General features: G+C 37.4%; 1 protein-coding gene across 1 annotated transcript in view; it reads left to right on the forward strand.

Annotated features, from left to right (window-relative positions):
• The window catches only part of LOC114104682 (alpha-fetoprotein-like), a 40,583-nt gene extending 27,342 nt beyond the window's left edge, over positions 1 to 13,241 (forward strand). The window contains exons 13-14 of the mRNA XM_027950896.2: positions 5,931 to 6,063; positions 13,197 to 13,241. Coding sequence (XP_027806697.2) covers positions 5,931 to 6,063; positions 13,197 to 13,241 — 178 coding nt within the window. The remainder of the gene's footprint in view (positions 1 to 5,930; positions 6,064 to 13,196) is intronic.
• Positions 13,242 to 18,484: the final 5,243 nt, after the last annotated feature.

Below are 18,484 nucleotides of genomic sequence, written 5' to 3' on the forward strand. Positions count from 1 at the left end.
AAGCAGTCTAAATATTATTAGTACAAAAATATCACCTTGCTGAGTGAGACAGGTGTTCATTACCTTGGGAGTGAACACATTCTCCTGGTCAGCAAGTACAAGGTTGTTACTTTTTCTGTCTTTTTGCAGTACTTGCTATTCATAGACCGGCTGACCCTGAAGTCCTTTCATTTCCCAAGGTGAGCTGGTCACAAACTAAATCTTAGAGCTTTTCACTAAGTACCCAAAGACCTTTGTAAAATGTAGTTCATCATTCTTTATCCCAGGATTGAGGAGAGAGTCCATTTCATTTCCAGAGAGGAGGTTTTGTTTGCTTCCTCTAGTGACCATTCCTTGAACACAAATAGGCACATGTCATGATGTCATCTCATTAAATCCTTACCATAAATTTATGACGTAGATAATATTTTATTTGTTTTAATTATAAAGAAACTGGGACTGAGAAGGCAAAAATTCCTGCTATGACATTATGCAGGAGGTCCACAGGTAATTGAGCTGGGATGGGAACTCAAGCTATCTGGCTCAAAACATTTAGGCCTAACTCCCAGCATCAAGCTGTTAGTGTGCCCCAAATCCAGGGCTTATAATACCAAGCACTAGACTTTTTAAAACCTGGAGTTATTCACATAAAGGCTAGACAATAGTGCAAAATATTAGGAAGCATTTTTGTTCCAGTAAATGCACTGAATTCTCTTTATGGAAAAAACAGGAGCATAGAGACAGTTAATGAAGGGGTTTATGGAATTTTCTGGGAGGATTCATCCTGGGAGTCAAATGTCAGGCTGAAAAAAATTCTCTAAGTTTCCCTGATAGTGGCAAGGGCTTTCTCACTGCTCTCAGCCTGTATAACTCTGGCTTACCATCACAGCACAGATCCACAAAATAGTAAAAACAAGTGAAGGGACTCCTAGAGCAGAAAGAAAAAAATCAGCAAGATGGTAAAGAGAAAGCAGAAGTTGAGATCATGGAAAAGTTTGAAGAGTATGATAGAGAAAACAAAAAGGAAGTATAAATTCAAAGTAAAATAATTTAAAATGCAATTAAGAAAAAATATTGAGCTGAAATGTTGAGTGTAGATGGTAACTAAAAGTAGACTAAGGTTTCAATGAAATGATGGATAGTTTAATGAAAATTAAATACCATAGAAATGAAAAGCTGAAAACAAGTTGCTAATATTATGGGTCAAGAATATATGTCAAGATTTTAAAAAGTAAATAATAAAGAGCTAAAGTGTTGGAAAGATTAGGGCAAATAATTTTACATAAAGGCACTCAGGCGGTATGTAAAGAAACAGGGCGGGAGGGCATAGGAGAGGTAAAATAACTGCACGTGAGTCACACCGTGTGCAACACAGTTGTTGGGGTGAGGGTCCAGCTCCTGAGAAGCACAGAGTTGCCGGGTCCTGAATCCTATTCCCAGACACTGCCTGGACCACTTTTTTTTTTTTTTAATTTTTATTGTTGGTTGTTCAAAACATTACATAGTTCTTGACATATCATATTTCACACTTTGATTCAAGTGGGTTATGAACTCCCATTTTTACCCTGTATACAGATTGCAGAATCACATCGGTTACACATCCACTGATTTACATATTGCCATACTAGTGTCTGTTGTATTCTGCTGCCTTTCCTATCCTCCACTATCCCCCCTTCTAAAGCGGTGGCGGGCCAAGGAGGAACTCAGCCGCTGTGCTCGTCTTCCCTCTGCTGGCCGCTCTGTGGAAGTGCATCCAGAAACTAGCTGACCCGCAGGGAAAGCAAGCAGAGCAGCTAGCTAGGTGTGACTCAGGGACAGGATGAGAGACAAGACTGGAGGGGTCCAGGGCGGGGGGCAAATTACGAGGGCATTTGGGATCCTTCAGCTTGTGAGAAAAGAGAAGGCGACTGTATGACACAGATACTTGCTACCTTTCCTGTTAGGGTTCCCTGTTCTGGTTGAATCAACAACTCAAGTCCTGAGGGCACTGTAAAAAAAACTCACCCAGAACTTGCTGAAAAAATAAATGAATACATAGGAGAGAAGCTGTGACAATGTACCATCTTACTGTGAGGGTAAGGGAGGAAAGAGACCATGGTTGGAACAAGTGATAATTTAACATGAATGCAAGTTGTGTTATGTTATTATTGTCATTTTTATTCATTGCTATTATTTTCTTTGCACTATTTATTGAATACATTCAGTGTGCCAGGTACCATGCTCAAACCTTTAATATATTATTTTTGATTCTCACAAAAACCTTGCAGTATCCATGCTCAGATTTTCTTTTTATAGAATAGGGTCAGAAAGGTTAAGTGTCTTATCCACCATCTCACCAAACAATGAGTGGAAGACCAAACCAGAACTTGTGACCTTTCATGATCTTAGAAGAAAAGAGAAATCCAGGTTTTACAGGAACGAGCAGAAAATGATGTCCCTATCTTATATCAACTTTGGGTCCTTATAGTACTCAATCCCCTTTACCAGACCACAGAAATCTAAATCAGGTGTTTAGAAATACGATCATCCCACTGTGTAAGCCAGCAAGGTCTACAATTTTATTTTAGGTACCTAGGATCCCTGGTTTCTGTAATCTGGGACTTAAGCTACACTATTTTTTTTAATGGGTTGGACAGTGCACTTTAATACCTCAAGCATTACTGTTTCTGTAAGAAAACATATTACACACAAAAATCCACCAAATTCCAGTGGAAAGTAGTTTGTATTATCATGTTAAATAATCAACTAAACACTGGTAATTGTCATTCAAGGATAGAATAAGTTACTTGACTATATATCCTAACTACGCAGACTTGAATTTTATAGAGACACAAACAAGCACTGTGGTTTTTTTCAAGGGAAGGGGGTCAAATTTAGTTCTGCTTTAGAACAAAAATTGACTATGTATAGAACAGTTGGATAGAAAAATATTCTCCTAGTTCTTTAAAAACTTTTGATTTCTTTTATCATTAAAGTAATATGCAATCACTTAGAAAACCCAGAAAAAGTAGAGAGAAGACAATAATAATAATTTAATTCCAACACAGCAGATACATATTATAAATATATGTATAGCATGGGAACATACAATGTCATATGTGCAAGCACACACTCCCAAAGTTGCTTTCTATCCATCTTTCATTCTAGATGATTAATAATGCAGGTTTGTAGGCTCCTGCTACTATCTGTTTATGCTGAATTTCAGTCACAGAAATTATCCCCAGAATCTTCGGGGAGATGGAATTCTCCAGGCATGCTATCTACCGTGATGCCATGGGGAAAGTCATCCTCTCCAGTACTGCTGACTCCTGCTCAGCTGCAGTCTGGATCCCTGGACTAGCAAAGAGGCATATGTTTTGTTGTAAGGGGAAGAGTCGACCTCTCCCTGCCCGCTTTCCCTTTCAGAGGAAACTTGCCAGTGCTGCTTGTGTGTTAATGGTTTGCAGGACTTGAATGAAAGTGCTTTCTTGGTATTTTTTTGAAGTCTGACTCAGAAATGAGTGTCTGCAGACCTGGCTGAGGAACCACAACTTTACAGACTTCATTCACCAAGGCTGTCTTACTGGGTGGAAGTCGGAGCCTGGCTTCTTATGTCAGGAAGAGTTCTCCAATGAGCATTGGTAGTTCCCCCATGCTGGTGGCTTCTGGGTGAGGCTCACCCCACCAGTCTGTTATGGAGTCTGAAACCACTGCTACAAAAGCAAAGTGGAGATGACATAGGACCTTTTTTTGTAGGAGACAACTGAAAGTACAACATGAACTAACATATATAAAGTGATCAGCACATTACCTGAAGCACAGTAAATGTAGTACATACTAATATACCAAAAGATGTTGGCTATGGCCACTATTTTAAATATAGCTTGTCAAAATGTTATCATGTATGCATTTTGTCACTATTCTTTAAAGTAGCATTTTAATAAATCTATAATATTCCACAGTATGAATTTAACCATTTCCTATTGTTGAATATGAAGATTGTCTTCACCTTCTATATTGAATTGTTATAAAGAAAAACTTGAGCATAAATCTGTTCCCATATCTGATTTCTCTAGATTTTTAGGACTTGGAATTAGAGGCAAACATGGACTTAGTTAATGGCCTCACTTCTTTTTGCACTGTCTTGCTGAGTGCACCACTTGTGTGCTTCTCAGACCGGCCTCACCTTGGGGTAACTTCTGGAAGAAGCAGGGGCTGTGCTTCCTGTTGTGCTGCTGTTTAGTTCTGTTTATACTCAGGTGTGGGTAGGGTGTGGGGGTGGTGGGAATGGGAGAGGGTGACACTGCAATAAGAATATCAAAGTGGCCTGTCCCTGGTCTGCCACTTTAAGCTGGAAGTCTGCTTTTATCGTTTCCATGGAGGTCTGCGAGCTGTGTTTGTGGGAGCTGTGGGCACTGCTTCTGTAGACTAAATCCTGAACTGAAGTGGCTGATTGGCTTCATCTGTTTCCACTTTGCTTCCAGTGCCTGTTTTTCCTGTGGTGACCCTGCTTTCTGCTGCCCAGGGCCTGCTCTGGTACCACATATACTTTGTTGTTGATGGCTATGGGGTCAGCCAAGGGTGGATGGTATCTCACTCCTGGAGTAAGTGCCTCAGTGATTGGCTTTGCTGCATAAGGGGAGACAGCTGAGAGAAGAAAAGGGTGTGCTGGGACCCTTGTCACTGGGGTGGAGTGAAACTGACCACCCCTTCCCCTGCTGCTAGACACTCTTCTCCATCATCTCCAGTCAATGACAGCTGTCACAAACTGTATTTGTCACCTGTATCTGCCATCCCAGGCAAACCAAAGTCTTCTGCCTTGTAATAGAAGTACCCATGTAATATCCTAAATCCTAAAATATTTACTACCTGAAAGAGTTTGGTGATCTCAGATTTAGACTGAAATAGAAAATTCATACCCCATTTGAATCAAATGTATGATATATGATATATCAAGATCATTGTAATGTTTTGAGCAACCAATAAAAAAAAGAAATAGCTACTGAGAACTTCAAGATATTTTTCTTTCATTTACAGCACAGGTAAAGCCACTTAGTATTGTCAATGTGAATTTGAAAATGAAGACTTAAGTAAAGGTGTTGAGTAAGCTGTATAATATCGATCAATGTACGTCCTTCCTATTGTTCGTGCCTCATTTTCCTTTTTTTAATGTTTTCTTGCTCTGAAACAGTGAAAGAGGGGGTAGGGGAGGGGGGAAGGTGGGAGGGAGGGAAAGAGATTTTCTGTAAGCATAAGCAACACTAGTATTAGAAGATTTGAATGCCTATTAAATAGGGAGACAGAAACCGGATTACAATGTTGAATGTTCAAGATATTAAAACACTGTTGTTTATAGTTGTGGGGGAAAATTCTGTGGGGAAAATCTGAGATGATGAATCATTGAAGTTTCAAATTAACTTGTTGGTCTTACCATTAATAACATATAAGGCATCCTCAATTTCTATGTGTATTGTACTTGTAATTTGCTTGGAAATTTATTTATTTATTTGTTTGTTTATTTTTGCGGAACTGGAGATTGAGTCCAGGGCCTCACATGTGCTAGGCAAATGTCCTGCTACTGAGTTGCATCCCCAGCTCTTGGAATTTAATTGTTTGGAATGCACAAAAAATATAGGAAAAACTTTAATTCACTATATACTATCCGTATGCAATCAAACAGCAGAAAACAAAGATGTTTACCTACTAATAATTGCAATAAAGAATTAAATTTAACATTATGGTTGTACTGAGGAGGCATGCTTGTAGAAAGTTTGCTCTGTAAACATAAAGATAGCAATGGCCATTGTGAAGGCAGTGAGGCTGGCAGGGCCATTTTGGGGGTCTTCAGCCTGGAGAGTGGGAGCAAGGATAAGGCCTGGGTGGTGTGTAGCTCTGAGTAAGTAGGGCAGGTTTGTGATCTGGCCTGTGGACCTCAGAGAGTGCTTGTATTTTTGCACCTCCTTTCTGATTAGGCTCCTCATCAGCCTCGTGCGGCAGAAACCATGTGCAACAGAGGCACAGTTCCAGTCGGTACTTGTGGACTTCACGCACCTGGTGGAGATGTGCTGCCATGCAGAGGAAAGTGACATGTGTTTTCAGAAAGAGGTAACTGTGTTTCCTTGTTTATTCTTAAACAGGAATGTTACTGTGAGGAAAAAACCTTTCCCCACTGCAATCATGAAAAGGTTAGAACATCAGGCAAGGTGGATTTGAGTCATTAACTATATTTCATCTTGGAATAGTTGAATATTTATGTGTATTTGAAGAAATTTGGCACAAATAGAGATGCATACAGCAATCATGACACCAGATAGACTGGGAATGTTTAGCACTGGGTATGAGAAGAAGGAGGAATTGGTGTAACTATAGAGAAATTATGTCATTGAAAAATATAGAAGAATTTAAAAAAAATTTTTTTACACAAAATTAACAGTTTAAAAACCTGTCTGGGAAACTTGGAGTTTTGTTTTAGAAACGTAGGGGCGCAATCAGGTCACTAACTATGTTTGGGAGAGAAACTAGGGAACTAGGTAAACAGATTTTATTTTCTCAGTGCTCAGAAGTTCATGAGAACAGGAGTTAAAGAACAAACAGGACAGAACACTGAGAGGATCAAGAGACCTGTGTATACACACACCCCAAGCTAACTACCAGGACAATATTTTCTGTAATTAATCTAATTGCATGTAATTAACAAGTAAATTATTTTTCACAAGTTGGTGAATTATGCAACTTACATTGCAAAGAAAATCTTGGTAGGATGTGCCACAGCAAATTCATGCAAACTCACCAAAGGGGAATTAATGCAGGAGTACCTGGGTTGGACTGGCAGAGACATGAACTCAGGAGCAGAAATTAAAGTACAGCAGGTGATAGAATCTGAGTACAGGAAGGTGAGTATGTAGTTAACAAAAAGAGAGAAAGTATCTTGATGCTTTGGCAAGCCAGCTGGGACTGATTAGGAGTAAGGGTAAGTTTAGCAATGGCCCTGGATAATACTTTCAAAGGTAATAATTTTCACTACTGCCTTAATTACCTGCAGTGGCTTCTTTCTACTATTCAGCTAAACTTTGCATGTGTTTATATTGATATTCACGTAGCTACAGATGCTCCTCAACTTATGATGGGGCTACATCCTGACAGACCCTAAGTTGAAAATTTCACAAGTTGAAAATGTGTTTAATACACTTATCTTCAAACATCATATTGCAGCAACCCAGTACACTGTAGAGTGTGGTTGTTTACCCTTGTGATTCTGGGACTGACTGCCGCTGTTCAGCATGTCTATATATAGTACAGCATATCACCAGCCTGGGCAAAGATCAGAATTAAAGTTCAAAGTGCTTTCTACTGAACCTGTATGGCTTTCATACCATCATAAAGTCAAAATATCCTAAACCATCATAAGTAAGGGACCACGTATATAGACTAGTCAAGGGCAGGCAAATGACTGTCCTCAGGATAAATCACTCCTGCTTCCTGTTTATGTATCAGTAAGAGTTTATTGGCAGATAGACTGCTGTGGTTTGGATAAAATGTTCGTGTGCTGGAAGCTTAGCTCCTAGTGTGGTCATGTTGAAGTGGTGGACCTACTGTCAGGGCTTGGTCATTGAGGGTACTGCCCTCAGAAGGAATTAATGTAGTTCTCATGGGACTGTGGTTATTTCCCACAACAGCAGGTAATCATAGAAGAATAAGCCTGGCTCTTGAATCTCTCTGGCTTCCTGTCTTGCCATGTGGTCTCTCCACATATACTCCCACCATAATGTTATCTGTCAGGATGCTCCCACCAAAGGCCAGATAGTGCTATATGATCTTAATTCTTCAGCCTTCAAAACTGTGAGCCAAATAAACTTCTTCTCTTTCTACATTACCCATCCTTAATGGTTTTGTTACAGCAAGAGAATTCAGACGAAGGACAGATCCACCCATTAATTTATCACGTGTCTATGGCTACTTTCTTGTTATAGTGGCAGAATAGTTAGACAGAGAATATATGAACTACAAAGACCAAAATATTTACAATCTAGCTTTTCACAGAAAATATTTGCTGACCTCTGGAATAGTAAAAAATGAATATATTCACAAATACTAGAGTCTATTTGTTTATTTTAAATACATTTTAACTTTCACAAAGCATTCAGAAAATATGTCCCCACTTCATATCCCACTCATAAAAATACTTTCACTGAAGGGGCTGTGCCTGTTGATTTCTGAGGGACTGTTTTTGAAGTGATCTTCCTTTTGAGGTAGAATTCTACTTGTTCAAATTATTTCATCAATAGTGTTACAGGAAGATTCCTGTTTCCTTTCACTTAAAATTGTTGTCATAAAAGAAATTTTCAATTGAATGATTAAAAAGGACAAATATTGTTCATTTTCTTTCCCTTCCTTCATTACTTTAGGATCTCTCCCCAAATTCAGGGTGAAAACAGAAGTTATAGGAAGAGTATGTCATGCTAACTAAAATTAAAAATCCAGACAAAAATGCTTATTTTACATAATTATGCCAATCTCTGAAGTTTGGTCAGGTTTACCTTTGTGCAGTTATTCAAAGGCAAGATTCTCAAATTTTTGTGTGTAGTAGAATCACCTGGAAGGCTTGTTAAAATGAAATAAATGTGTTGCACTTGGAGTTTCTGATTCAGTAGGTCTTGGGTGTGGACTGATCATTTGCATTTCTGACAAGCTCCTGGTGCTGCTGCTGCTGATGTGGGCAGCACATTTTAGGAAGCGTTTGTCTAAGGTGCTCCTAAATAATCATAACCTGCTTCTCCTCCAGTTCAGTATTTCCTTATGACTAACTCTTGGTGAGAAGTTGGAACCAAGGACTGTAACATAAAAAAACAATTCAAAAATAACATAATTGTGAAAGAATTGGGGGACATAAAATATGAGGATAAGAAGACAATATATTCAAAATAACTGAATATAAAAATGCCTAGTATACAAGGTAGGAAGAGAATATGAACATATTTTGGAATCTAATGTTTTGCCTCTGGCTTCTACATTTGTGGAAGGAGTCTGGGATTGACTGTAGTGCAAAGGAATAATACCCAGGAACTTCCCAGGAGTCTCCACGAAACCCAATCCCAGGAGTGAGGAGGCATAGGTGCTCCTAGGTCTGTGAAAGACTAACTGCTCCAAGGACCTACAAGGCATATACTTTGTTTTCTTTTCTGAGATAATAGCAGTCGATTATGTGAGCCTGTTCTGCCTGTTGAAAGAAAAGTGGGCAAGCTTAAAACCTGCCTGTCCAGCTATATCTGTTGGGAGGGAAAGCAATTTATAGATAAGATGGAAGCCATATTTTAAGAAGTAAGCCCACAATAAAGGAGAGTTCTAAGGAGAAAAAGGAGAGACAAAGTCAATATTACATTGTTGGCAAAAGTAAGAATGAAACATAAAAGGGGAAAAAATCAGGAGATTCAGATTATTTTATCTACACAGAGTGAAATTGTTTTGGGTGGATATAACCTGTTCAACCTATCTACCAACTTACCAGTGTGGATTTGGGGTGTCCAGAGAAGAGGCATTATACATTTCATGAAGTAATGTGAATTGTAGTCATTCACAGGCTCAAAGAGAAAATTGTATTCACAGAAATTCTTTAGGCTACTCACAGAAAATCCTCCCTGTGAGGAATGATAATTAAAGCCTGAGACATTAATCTACAAACCAGTAGACTATGAGGATATTCTATTATGATCCCATATTCTGTTATGAGAATTCTGCTATGAAAATAACCAAGTTAATATGAATTAGCAGATGTTTGGACAGGTTGAAATGGTGGTTTGAAAATAACATATGAAATTTAACAAAGAAGAAAAGGTAAAGTTTCACTGTTGGATGAGGCTTACTTAGCACAAATTCATGTGAAGAGATCTGTTGGCTTTAATAATCTATATGTAACCACGAGACTCACAGCTTGATTGCTCTACTGTCAAAGGTACTGCAATATTGGCATGCATTCCTGAAGGAAAACTATGATTGGATCACACAAATTGATAACCTCAGTTTATATTGATCTTATCATTTGGGGTTGCTATAATTCATTGTCTCTTGATATTCTACATCATCTTGAAAGTGATAGAAGTAATACATAAATTTAGCAAAAGTTCAAGTAGAGGAGCAGAGTAGCTTCCTCACTTCCAAGAGGCAACCAATCTTAAACTTTCACTACTAGTAACCTGTGATTTTTATCATCCTTTTAATAGTTTTTTAAAATGTTACCATCACTTAAAAATACAGTGCACTTACACTCACTTCAATCATCCTGTCTGTATCCAAAGACTCTGTGTGTATGTGTATGTGTGTGTGTGTGTGTGTGTGTGTGTGTGTTTATTGTTGGTTTTAATTGGTTATATTCTATTTCTTGATCCTTCAACTTTACTCAGCATCTAATAATCCTCTGAGAACTCGATTGACATGTCTAAACTTCCTTTAATTTCTGTGCAACCTTTCCTATCTTTTATTTTTATATTTTAAATATTTATTTTTTAGTTGTAGGTGGACACAATATCTTTATTTCATTTTTATGTGGTGCTGTGGTTTGAACCTAGTGCCTCACGTGTGCTAAGCGAGCCCTCTACCACTGAGCCACAACCTCAGCCCACCTTTCCTATCTTTTAAAAAAGCTATTCTATTACGTCTGCTTTGTCTAGATTTATACAGCCTGCTTTGCTTCTATAACATTTATGTCTTTTGTTAATAGGTTGCTGCTGTAAGCTGGGAGCTATTAAACAGTCTATTCAATGGCATGTTTACTTGAAATATTATTTATAACAGTACCATGTACAGGTTGACAAAGAGGTCAGTAACTTACCCTCTATCTCTCAAAAGAGATGATCTTACAGATGTCAAGATTAAGTGCCATCTTTTCTCTTTTTCTAATATATTCTCAATTGCAGAAAATCATGCCACATCTACTTAGTTTTGCATAATCAGCCTGCATCTATTTAGTTTTCCAAATATGCAAACTAAATATTTCCTAGTATATTCTTCCTTTTTGAGAACTTTATTTGACTTTCTTTTTCTATGTTGACAAAACAACAAAGCCCCTACCTTCATTACACCACTAAAATATTTCAGGTTCTTACATACTTTCTATGACAGAATATTCTATCAACTTAGAGCTGTATTTTGAAAACTCCTTTGGGTTAATGTTTCAGTTTGAATTGAGTTACTTTTAGATCCAAGTAGTATCTATCCACATGAGTTTTCTTTTCATTGCAATCCTGGGTAAATTGGACTATTTCTATTATCCCATGTTGTGTTCTTTCTTGAATTCGTTTAAGTTTTGTTGGGCTGCATTTTCAAGTTATGTCTGTCTTTTGTTATTTTTTTCTTTTTCAGAATGAATACCTTGGAGAAAAACTTTTTGGTTCTTTGCATTTTTAAAGATTATTTTGTCCACATATTTGCATAGAACTTTTGCTGGTGTGCCAGAGGGAATTCTTTAATTGTTAATTAAATTAAATTCTGGCTAATCTAACCCAGGTAAAAAATGAATTTATTTAAAGCACAATGGTGGCTTTAAGAATCTGTGGGAAGTTTTAAAAAATGGACTTGGCACTAGAAAGGAACAAAAACAGCGCAGAAATCAATGACTCTCTGGTCTTTTGCTGCTGATACATCTTTTTATGGTTGCTATTCTGAGATCCTATTTATCCACTTTGATATATTGGTCAATATTATTCCCAATTGCTTTCTTTTTTCTCACTAGAAATTCATCAACATCTCTTACACTGATAGTGCTTTTTTATAGTTTTTAACACATTGACAGGGGTTTCTTCTCTTTTTGTATATTTTTACTGTTACTGCATTGTGATTGCAGAAAAGATGAATAACACATTTTAAAAGGATATGGGAAATTGTTAAGTCCAGAGTATACAGAGTAGAAAAGGGATTAAAAACCATGTCATGGGGATATGGAGGAATAGACTGGTAATACTTATCCTAAATCTGAGGGTGGGTGACATGATAGCAGTCCCCCAACAGGCCCAGCATCATAGTAAATCAAACAGTGGGAAATTTGAACTCAGTGTAAAGAAGATTTTTCTTTTCTATCCTCCACATTCCCTCACATGAGTCCATGTTTTACATAACCTGTAACTAAGTCTTGGATGGGCCTTGTCTCTAGCTGTGGCGTTATCAACACTGGTTTTATTTCATTCCAGGCCATTCTCATTATTAAAATATTTTTCTTAGAGGCCTTTCTTTTACCTCATCTTAGTCAGAAACTTTTCTTTTTACAGAATTTTTTATCATAACAGAAATTTACCAGGGAACCATGGAATAAGTGTGGTCAGGAAGGACTGATGTAAGAAAAGATTGTTCAGAGAAATTGACAAGATTAAATATTGAAGGTCTTGGGTTACACTTATAAAGAACTTTCCCATGAAAATTGATTTAAAAAGTCATGGATTACCAAATAAGCATCTTGAACTCCAGAAATATTTATAAAAACAATCCTAAATAGATTCTAAAGTGTCTGAATGATTTAGTGTGGTACATTTTAAAGAGAGTAGGAGGACGGATTAAATTAACAGTCTTCTAAAGATTTTCCACAGAGTCCCTGGAGCTCATAGGATTGCTAGTCAGCTGTGCATGTGTGTGTGTGTGTGTGTGTGTGTGTGTGTATGTGTGTGTCTGTATATACCTTAACAGTAGGGTTCTGAAGCTCCATTTTCACTTTAGCTAAAGATCTCACTTCATCTGTCTAGGCTGCTACAAATGATTTTTATTTGAATAAAAACTGTACAGGTAAAAACAGAGGAGAACTGCTGGGCTGAATATAGAGGTCTATTCACGTCCACATGCAGTGGTGGAAATGTGTGGTTCAAATCTGGTGCTGGTGTCTCTGTACCTCACTGAGTGGTGAAGGGGGCCAGACTAGACTAGTTTTACAATTCAGTAAGAGGTTGATGCTAATGATCTGTTTATATCCTGCAGCAAAGAGTACAGCATTTTTGATTTTTGTGAGGAGAAAAAAAATTTATATATATATATATATATATTTGTCCCCAAAGTAGAACAGAGCTTGAAATGAATTGAATCTTTATGCTAAGGGACTAAGTCTGTGGGAAAGTACCTTGAAGAAAGGCTATAGTAGAGCCTATCTTGGGCATAGTAATTCCTGAAGGTTTTTCTACTTGGGGACCATAGTTGTTTAGATTTCTCATTTCTTCTTCCCCATCCACCCCCTCACATTTGTGCTTATTTGCTTTTTTCTCTAGGGGTCAAAACTGATTGAAAAGTGCCAGTCTTTCCTGGAAGACTAAATAATGCCAGAAATTGTCAACATAGGATCTTGGCTAAGAAGACTGTTTTGTTTTGCACGAATAATGAAACTCATGTTGATTATTGAAAATAACAATTAACAAATAAACCTTTAGCACCTCACAATGTTATCCAAGAACACTGGCCCAATGTATACTAAATGTGTTCTTTCTACTGAGCAGAAAGCTACTTATCGAAACCCTCAGATGATCCACTCTCCTTTCCCTTCTCCTTGTAAGTTTTTGCCTCTAGAGAGCAGCAGGTAGAGGTAAAGGCTACCATATCTAGCTGAGAACTGGCTGCTGGTCTGTCACCATGAAAAAGACTCCAAGGGTGATTTGGAGTTCTGTCTATATCACTATTGAAAGTCAGCAAACTTAATTAAGCATGTTTTATCATAAAATTACCTTTCCCCACAAATGACACTGATATTGGTACCATGGGCTTCTAATATATTGATATTAATTTGATCTTTTTTTATTGGTTGTTCAAAACATTACAAAAAAGCTCTTGACATATCATATTTCATACATTAGATTCAAGTGGGTTATGAACTCCCTTTTTTAACCCAAATACAGATTGCAGAATCACATCGGTTACACATCCACATTTTTACATATTGCCATACTAGTGTCTGTTGTATTCTGCTACCTTTCCTATCCTCTACTATCCCCCCTCCCCTCCCCTCCCATCTTCTCCCTCTACCCCATCTACTGTAATTCATTTCTCTCCTTGTTTATTTTCCCATTCCCCTCATAGCCTCTTATATGTAATTTTGTATAACAATGAGGGGCTCCCTCCATTTCCATGCAATTTCCCTTTTACCTCCCTTTCCCTCCCACCTCATGTCTCTGTTTAATGTTAATCTTTTCTTCCTGCTCTTCCTCCCTGCTCTGTTCTTAGTTGCTCTCATTATATCAAAGAAGACATTTGGTATTTGTTTTTTAGGGATTGGCTTGCTTCACTAAGCATAATCTGCTCTAGTGCCATCCATTTCCCTGCAAATTCCATGATTTTGTCATTTTTTAGTGCTGCATAATACTCCATGGTGTATAAATGCCACATTTTTTTTTTATCCATTCATCTATTGAAGGGCATCTGGGTTGGTTCCACAGTCTAGCAATTGTGAATTGTGCTGCTGTGAACATCGATGTGGCAGTATCCCTGTAGTACGCTCTTTTAAAGTCTTCAGGGAATAGTCCGAGAAGGGCAATAGCTGGGTCAAATGGTGGTTCCATTCCTAGCTTTCCCAGGAATCTCCATACTGCTTTCCAAATTGGCCGCACCAGTTTGCAGTCCCACCAGCAATGTACAAGTGTACCCTTTTCCCCACATCCTCTCCAGCACTTGTTGTTGTTTGACTTCATAATGGCTGCCAATCTTACAGGAGTGAGATGGTATCTTAGGGTGGTTTTGATTTGCATTTCTCTGACTGCTAGAGATGGTGAGCATTTTTTCATGTACTTGTTGATTGATTGTATGTCCTCCTCTGAGAAGTGTCTGTTCAGGACCTTGGCCCATTTGTTGATTGGGTTATTTGTTATCTTATTGTCTAATTTTTTGAGTTCTTTGTATACTCTGGATATTAGGGCTCTATCTGAAGTGTGAGGAGTAAAAATTTGTTCCCATGATGTAGGCTCCCTATTTACCTCTCTTATTGTTTCTCTTGCTGAGAAAAAACTTTTTAGTTTAAGTAAGTCCCATTTGTTGATTCTTGTTATTAACTCTTGTGCTATGGGTGTCCTATTAAGGAATTTGGAGCCCGACCCCACAATATGTAGATCGGAGCCAACTTTTTCTTCTATCAGACGCAGAGTCTCTGATTTGATATCAAGCTCCTTGATCCATTTTGAGTTAACTTTTGTGCATCGCTAGAGGAGGGGATTCAGTTTCATCTTGTTGCATATGGATTTCCAGTTTTCCCAACACCATTTGTTGAAGATGCTATCCTTCCTCCATTGCATGCTTTTAGCCCCTTTATCAAATATAAGATAGTTGTAACTTTGTGGATTAGTCTCTGTGTCCTCTATTCTGTACCATTGGTCCACCCACCTGTTTTGGTACCAGTACCATGCTGTTTTTGTTACTATTGCTCTGTAATATAGTTTGAAATCTGGTATCGCTATACTGCCTGATTCACGCTTCCTGCTTAGAATTGCTTTTGCTATTCTGGGTCGTTTTTCCATATGAATTTCATGATTGCTTTATTTATTTCTACAAGAAATGCCATTGGGATTTTGATTGGCATTGCATTAAACCTATACAGAACTTTTGGTAATATCGCCATTTTGATGATGTTAGTTCTACCTGTCCATGAACAGGGTATATTTTTCCATCTTCTAAGATCTTCTTCTACTTCTCTTTTTAGGGTTCTGCAGTTTTCATTGTATAAATCTTTCACCTCTTTTGTTAGGTTGATTCCCAAGTATTTTATTTTTTTTGAGGATATTGTGAATGGAGTATTTTTCCTCATTTCCATTTCAGAAGTTTTGTCGCTGATATACAGAAATGCCTTTGATTTATGCGTGTTGATTTTATATCCTGCCACTTTGCTGAATTCATTTATTAGTTCTAGTAGTTTTTTTGTAGACCCTTTTGGGTCTGCTAGGTATAGAATCATGTCACCCGCAAATAGTGATAATTTAAGTTCTTCTTTTCCTATTTTTATGCCTTTAATTTCTTTCGTCTGTCTAATTGCTCTGGCCAGTGTTTCGAGAACTATATTGAATAGAAGTGGTGAGAGAGGGCATCCCTGTCTTGTTCCAGATTTTAGAGGGAATGCCTTCAATTTTTCTCCATTCAAAATGATGCTAGCCTGAGGCTTAGCATATATAGCTTTTACAATGTTTAGGTAAGTTCCTGTTATCCCTAGTTTTTCTAATGTTTTGAACATAAAGGGATGCTGTACTTTGTCGAATGATTTTTCTGCGTCTATCGAGATGATCATATGGTTCTTATCTTTAAGTCTATTCATGTGGTGAATAACATTTATTGATTTCTGTATATTGAACCATCCTTGCATCCCAGGGATGAATCCTACTTGATCATGGTCCACAATTTTTTTGATGTGCCTTTGTATCCGATTCACCAGAATTTTATTGAGGATTTTTGCATCTAGATTCATCAGAGATATTGTTCTGTAGTTTTCTTTCTTTGAGGTGTCTTTATCTGGTTTGGAATCAGGATGATGTTGGCCTCATAGAATGAATTTGGAAGAGCTCCCTCTTTTTCTATTTCCTGAAATAAGTTGAAAAGTATTGGTATTATTTCTTCTTTAAAGGTTTTGTAAAACTCCGCTGTATACCCATCCGGTCCTGGGCTTTTCTTGGTTGGTAGTCTTTTGATTGCTTCTTCTATTTCATCCATTGATATTGGTCTGTTCAAATTGTGTGTATCCTCCTGACTCAGTCTGGGCAAATCATATGACTTAAGAAATTTATCGATGTCTTCACTATCTTCTATTTTATTGGAATATAGGTTTTCAAAATAATTTCTAATTGTCTTCTGTATTTCTGTAGCATCTGTTGTGATATTGCCTTTTTCATCCCGTATGTTAGTAATTTGAGTTCTCTCTCTTCTCTTCGTTAGCATGGCTAAGGGTCTTTCGATCTTATTTATTTTTTCGAAGAACCAACTTTTAGTTTTGTTAATTTTTTCAATAGTTTCTTTTGTTTCAATTTCGTTGATTTCCACTCTGATTTTAATTATTTCTTGCCTTCTGCTACATTTACTGCTGTTTTGCTCTTCCTTTTCTAGGGCTTTGAGATGAAGTGTGAGCTCATTTATTTGTTGGTTTTTCCTTTTTTTGAGGAATGACCTCCAGGCGATGAATTTCCCTCTTAAAACTGCTTTCATTGTGTCCCATAGATTTCGATATGTTGTGTCTGTATTTTCATTTATCTCTAAGAATTTTTTGATTTCCTCCTTTATGTCTTCTGTAACCCATTGATCATTCAGTAACATATTGTTCATTTTCCATGTGATGTAGGATTTTTCCTTCCTTTTTTATCTTTGATTTCCAGTTTCATTCCATTATGATCAGATAAAATGCATGGTATTATCTCCACCCCTTTATATTTACTGAGGGTTGCCCTATGGCATAATATATGGTCTATTTTTGAGAAGGATCCATGTGCTGCTGAGAAAAAAGTATATCCACTTGATGATGGTTGATATATTCTATATATGTCATTTAAGTCTAGGTTATTGATGGTGATATTGAGTTCTATAGTTTCTTTATTCAACTTTTGTTTGGAGGATCTGTCCAATGGTGAGAGAGGTGTGTGGAAGTCACCCATAATTATTGTGTTGTGGTCTATTTGATTCTTGAACTTGAGGAGAATTTGTTTTATGAACCATTATTTGGTGCATAAATATTGATAATTGTTATGTCTTGTTGGTGAATGGTTCCTTTTAACAGTATATAATGTCCTTCCTTATCCCTTTTGATTAACTTAGTCTTGAAGTCGATTTTATTCGATATGAGGATGGCCACCCCTGCTTGCTTACGAGGACCTTGTGCGTGGTATATTTTTTCCCAACCTTTCACCTTCAGCCTGTGTATGTCTTTTCCAATCAGATGTGTCTCCTGGAGGCAGCATATTGTTGGATTTGTTTTTTTAATCCATGTTACCAGCCTATGTCGTTTTATTGGAGAGTTTAAGCCATTAACGTTTAGAGTTACTATTTATATATGGTTTGTACTTCCAGCCATGTTTGATTATTTATCTTTTTTTTTAATTTAGTTTGTTTCTCCATGATTAGCTTTTCCCCCACCCGCTGTCTTTACCGAGGCACTTCCCACTGATGGTTTTGGTTATTGTTTTTCATTTCTTCCTCGTGTTGTGTTTTGCTCAAGATGCTTTGCAATGCTGGTTTTCTGGCTGCAAATTCTTTTAGCTTTTGTTTATCATGAAAGATTTTTATTTTGTTGTCGTACCTGAAGCTTAATTTTGCTGGATACAGAATTCTTGGTTGGCATCCATTGTCTTTCAGTGTTTGAAATACATTGTTCCAGGATCTTCTCGCTTTCAGCGTCTGTGATGAAAAATCCGTTGTTAACCTTATTGGTTTACCCCTGAAAGTAATCTGCCTCCTTTCTCTTGTAGCTTTTAATATTTTCTCTTTGTTCTGTATATTGGATATCTTCATAACAATGTGTCTTGGCGTTGGTCTACTGTGATTTTGTGTGCTCGGTGTCCTGTATGCATCTACAATTTGTATATCCGTTTCCTTTTTTATTTCT

This window comes from Marmota flaviventris, chromosome 7, assembly GCF_047511675.1.
Source record: "Marmota flaviventris isolate mMarFla1 chromosome 7, mMarFla1.hap1, whole genome shotgun sequence".
Taxonomy (NCBI): Eukaryota; Metazoa; Chordata; class Mammalia; order Rodentia; family Sciuridae; genus Marmota; species Marmota flaviventris.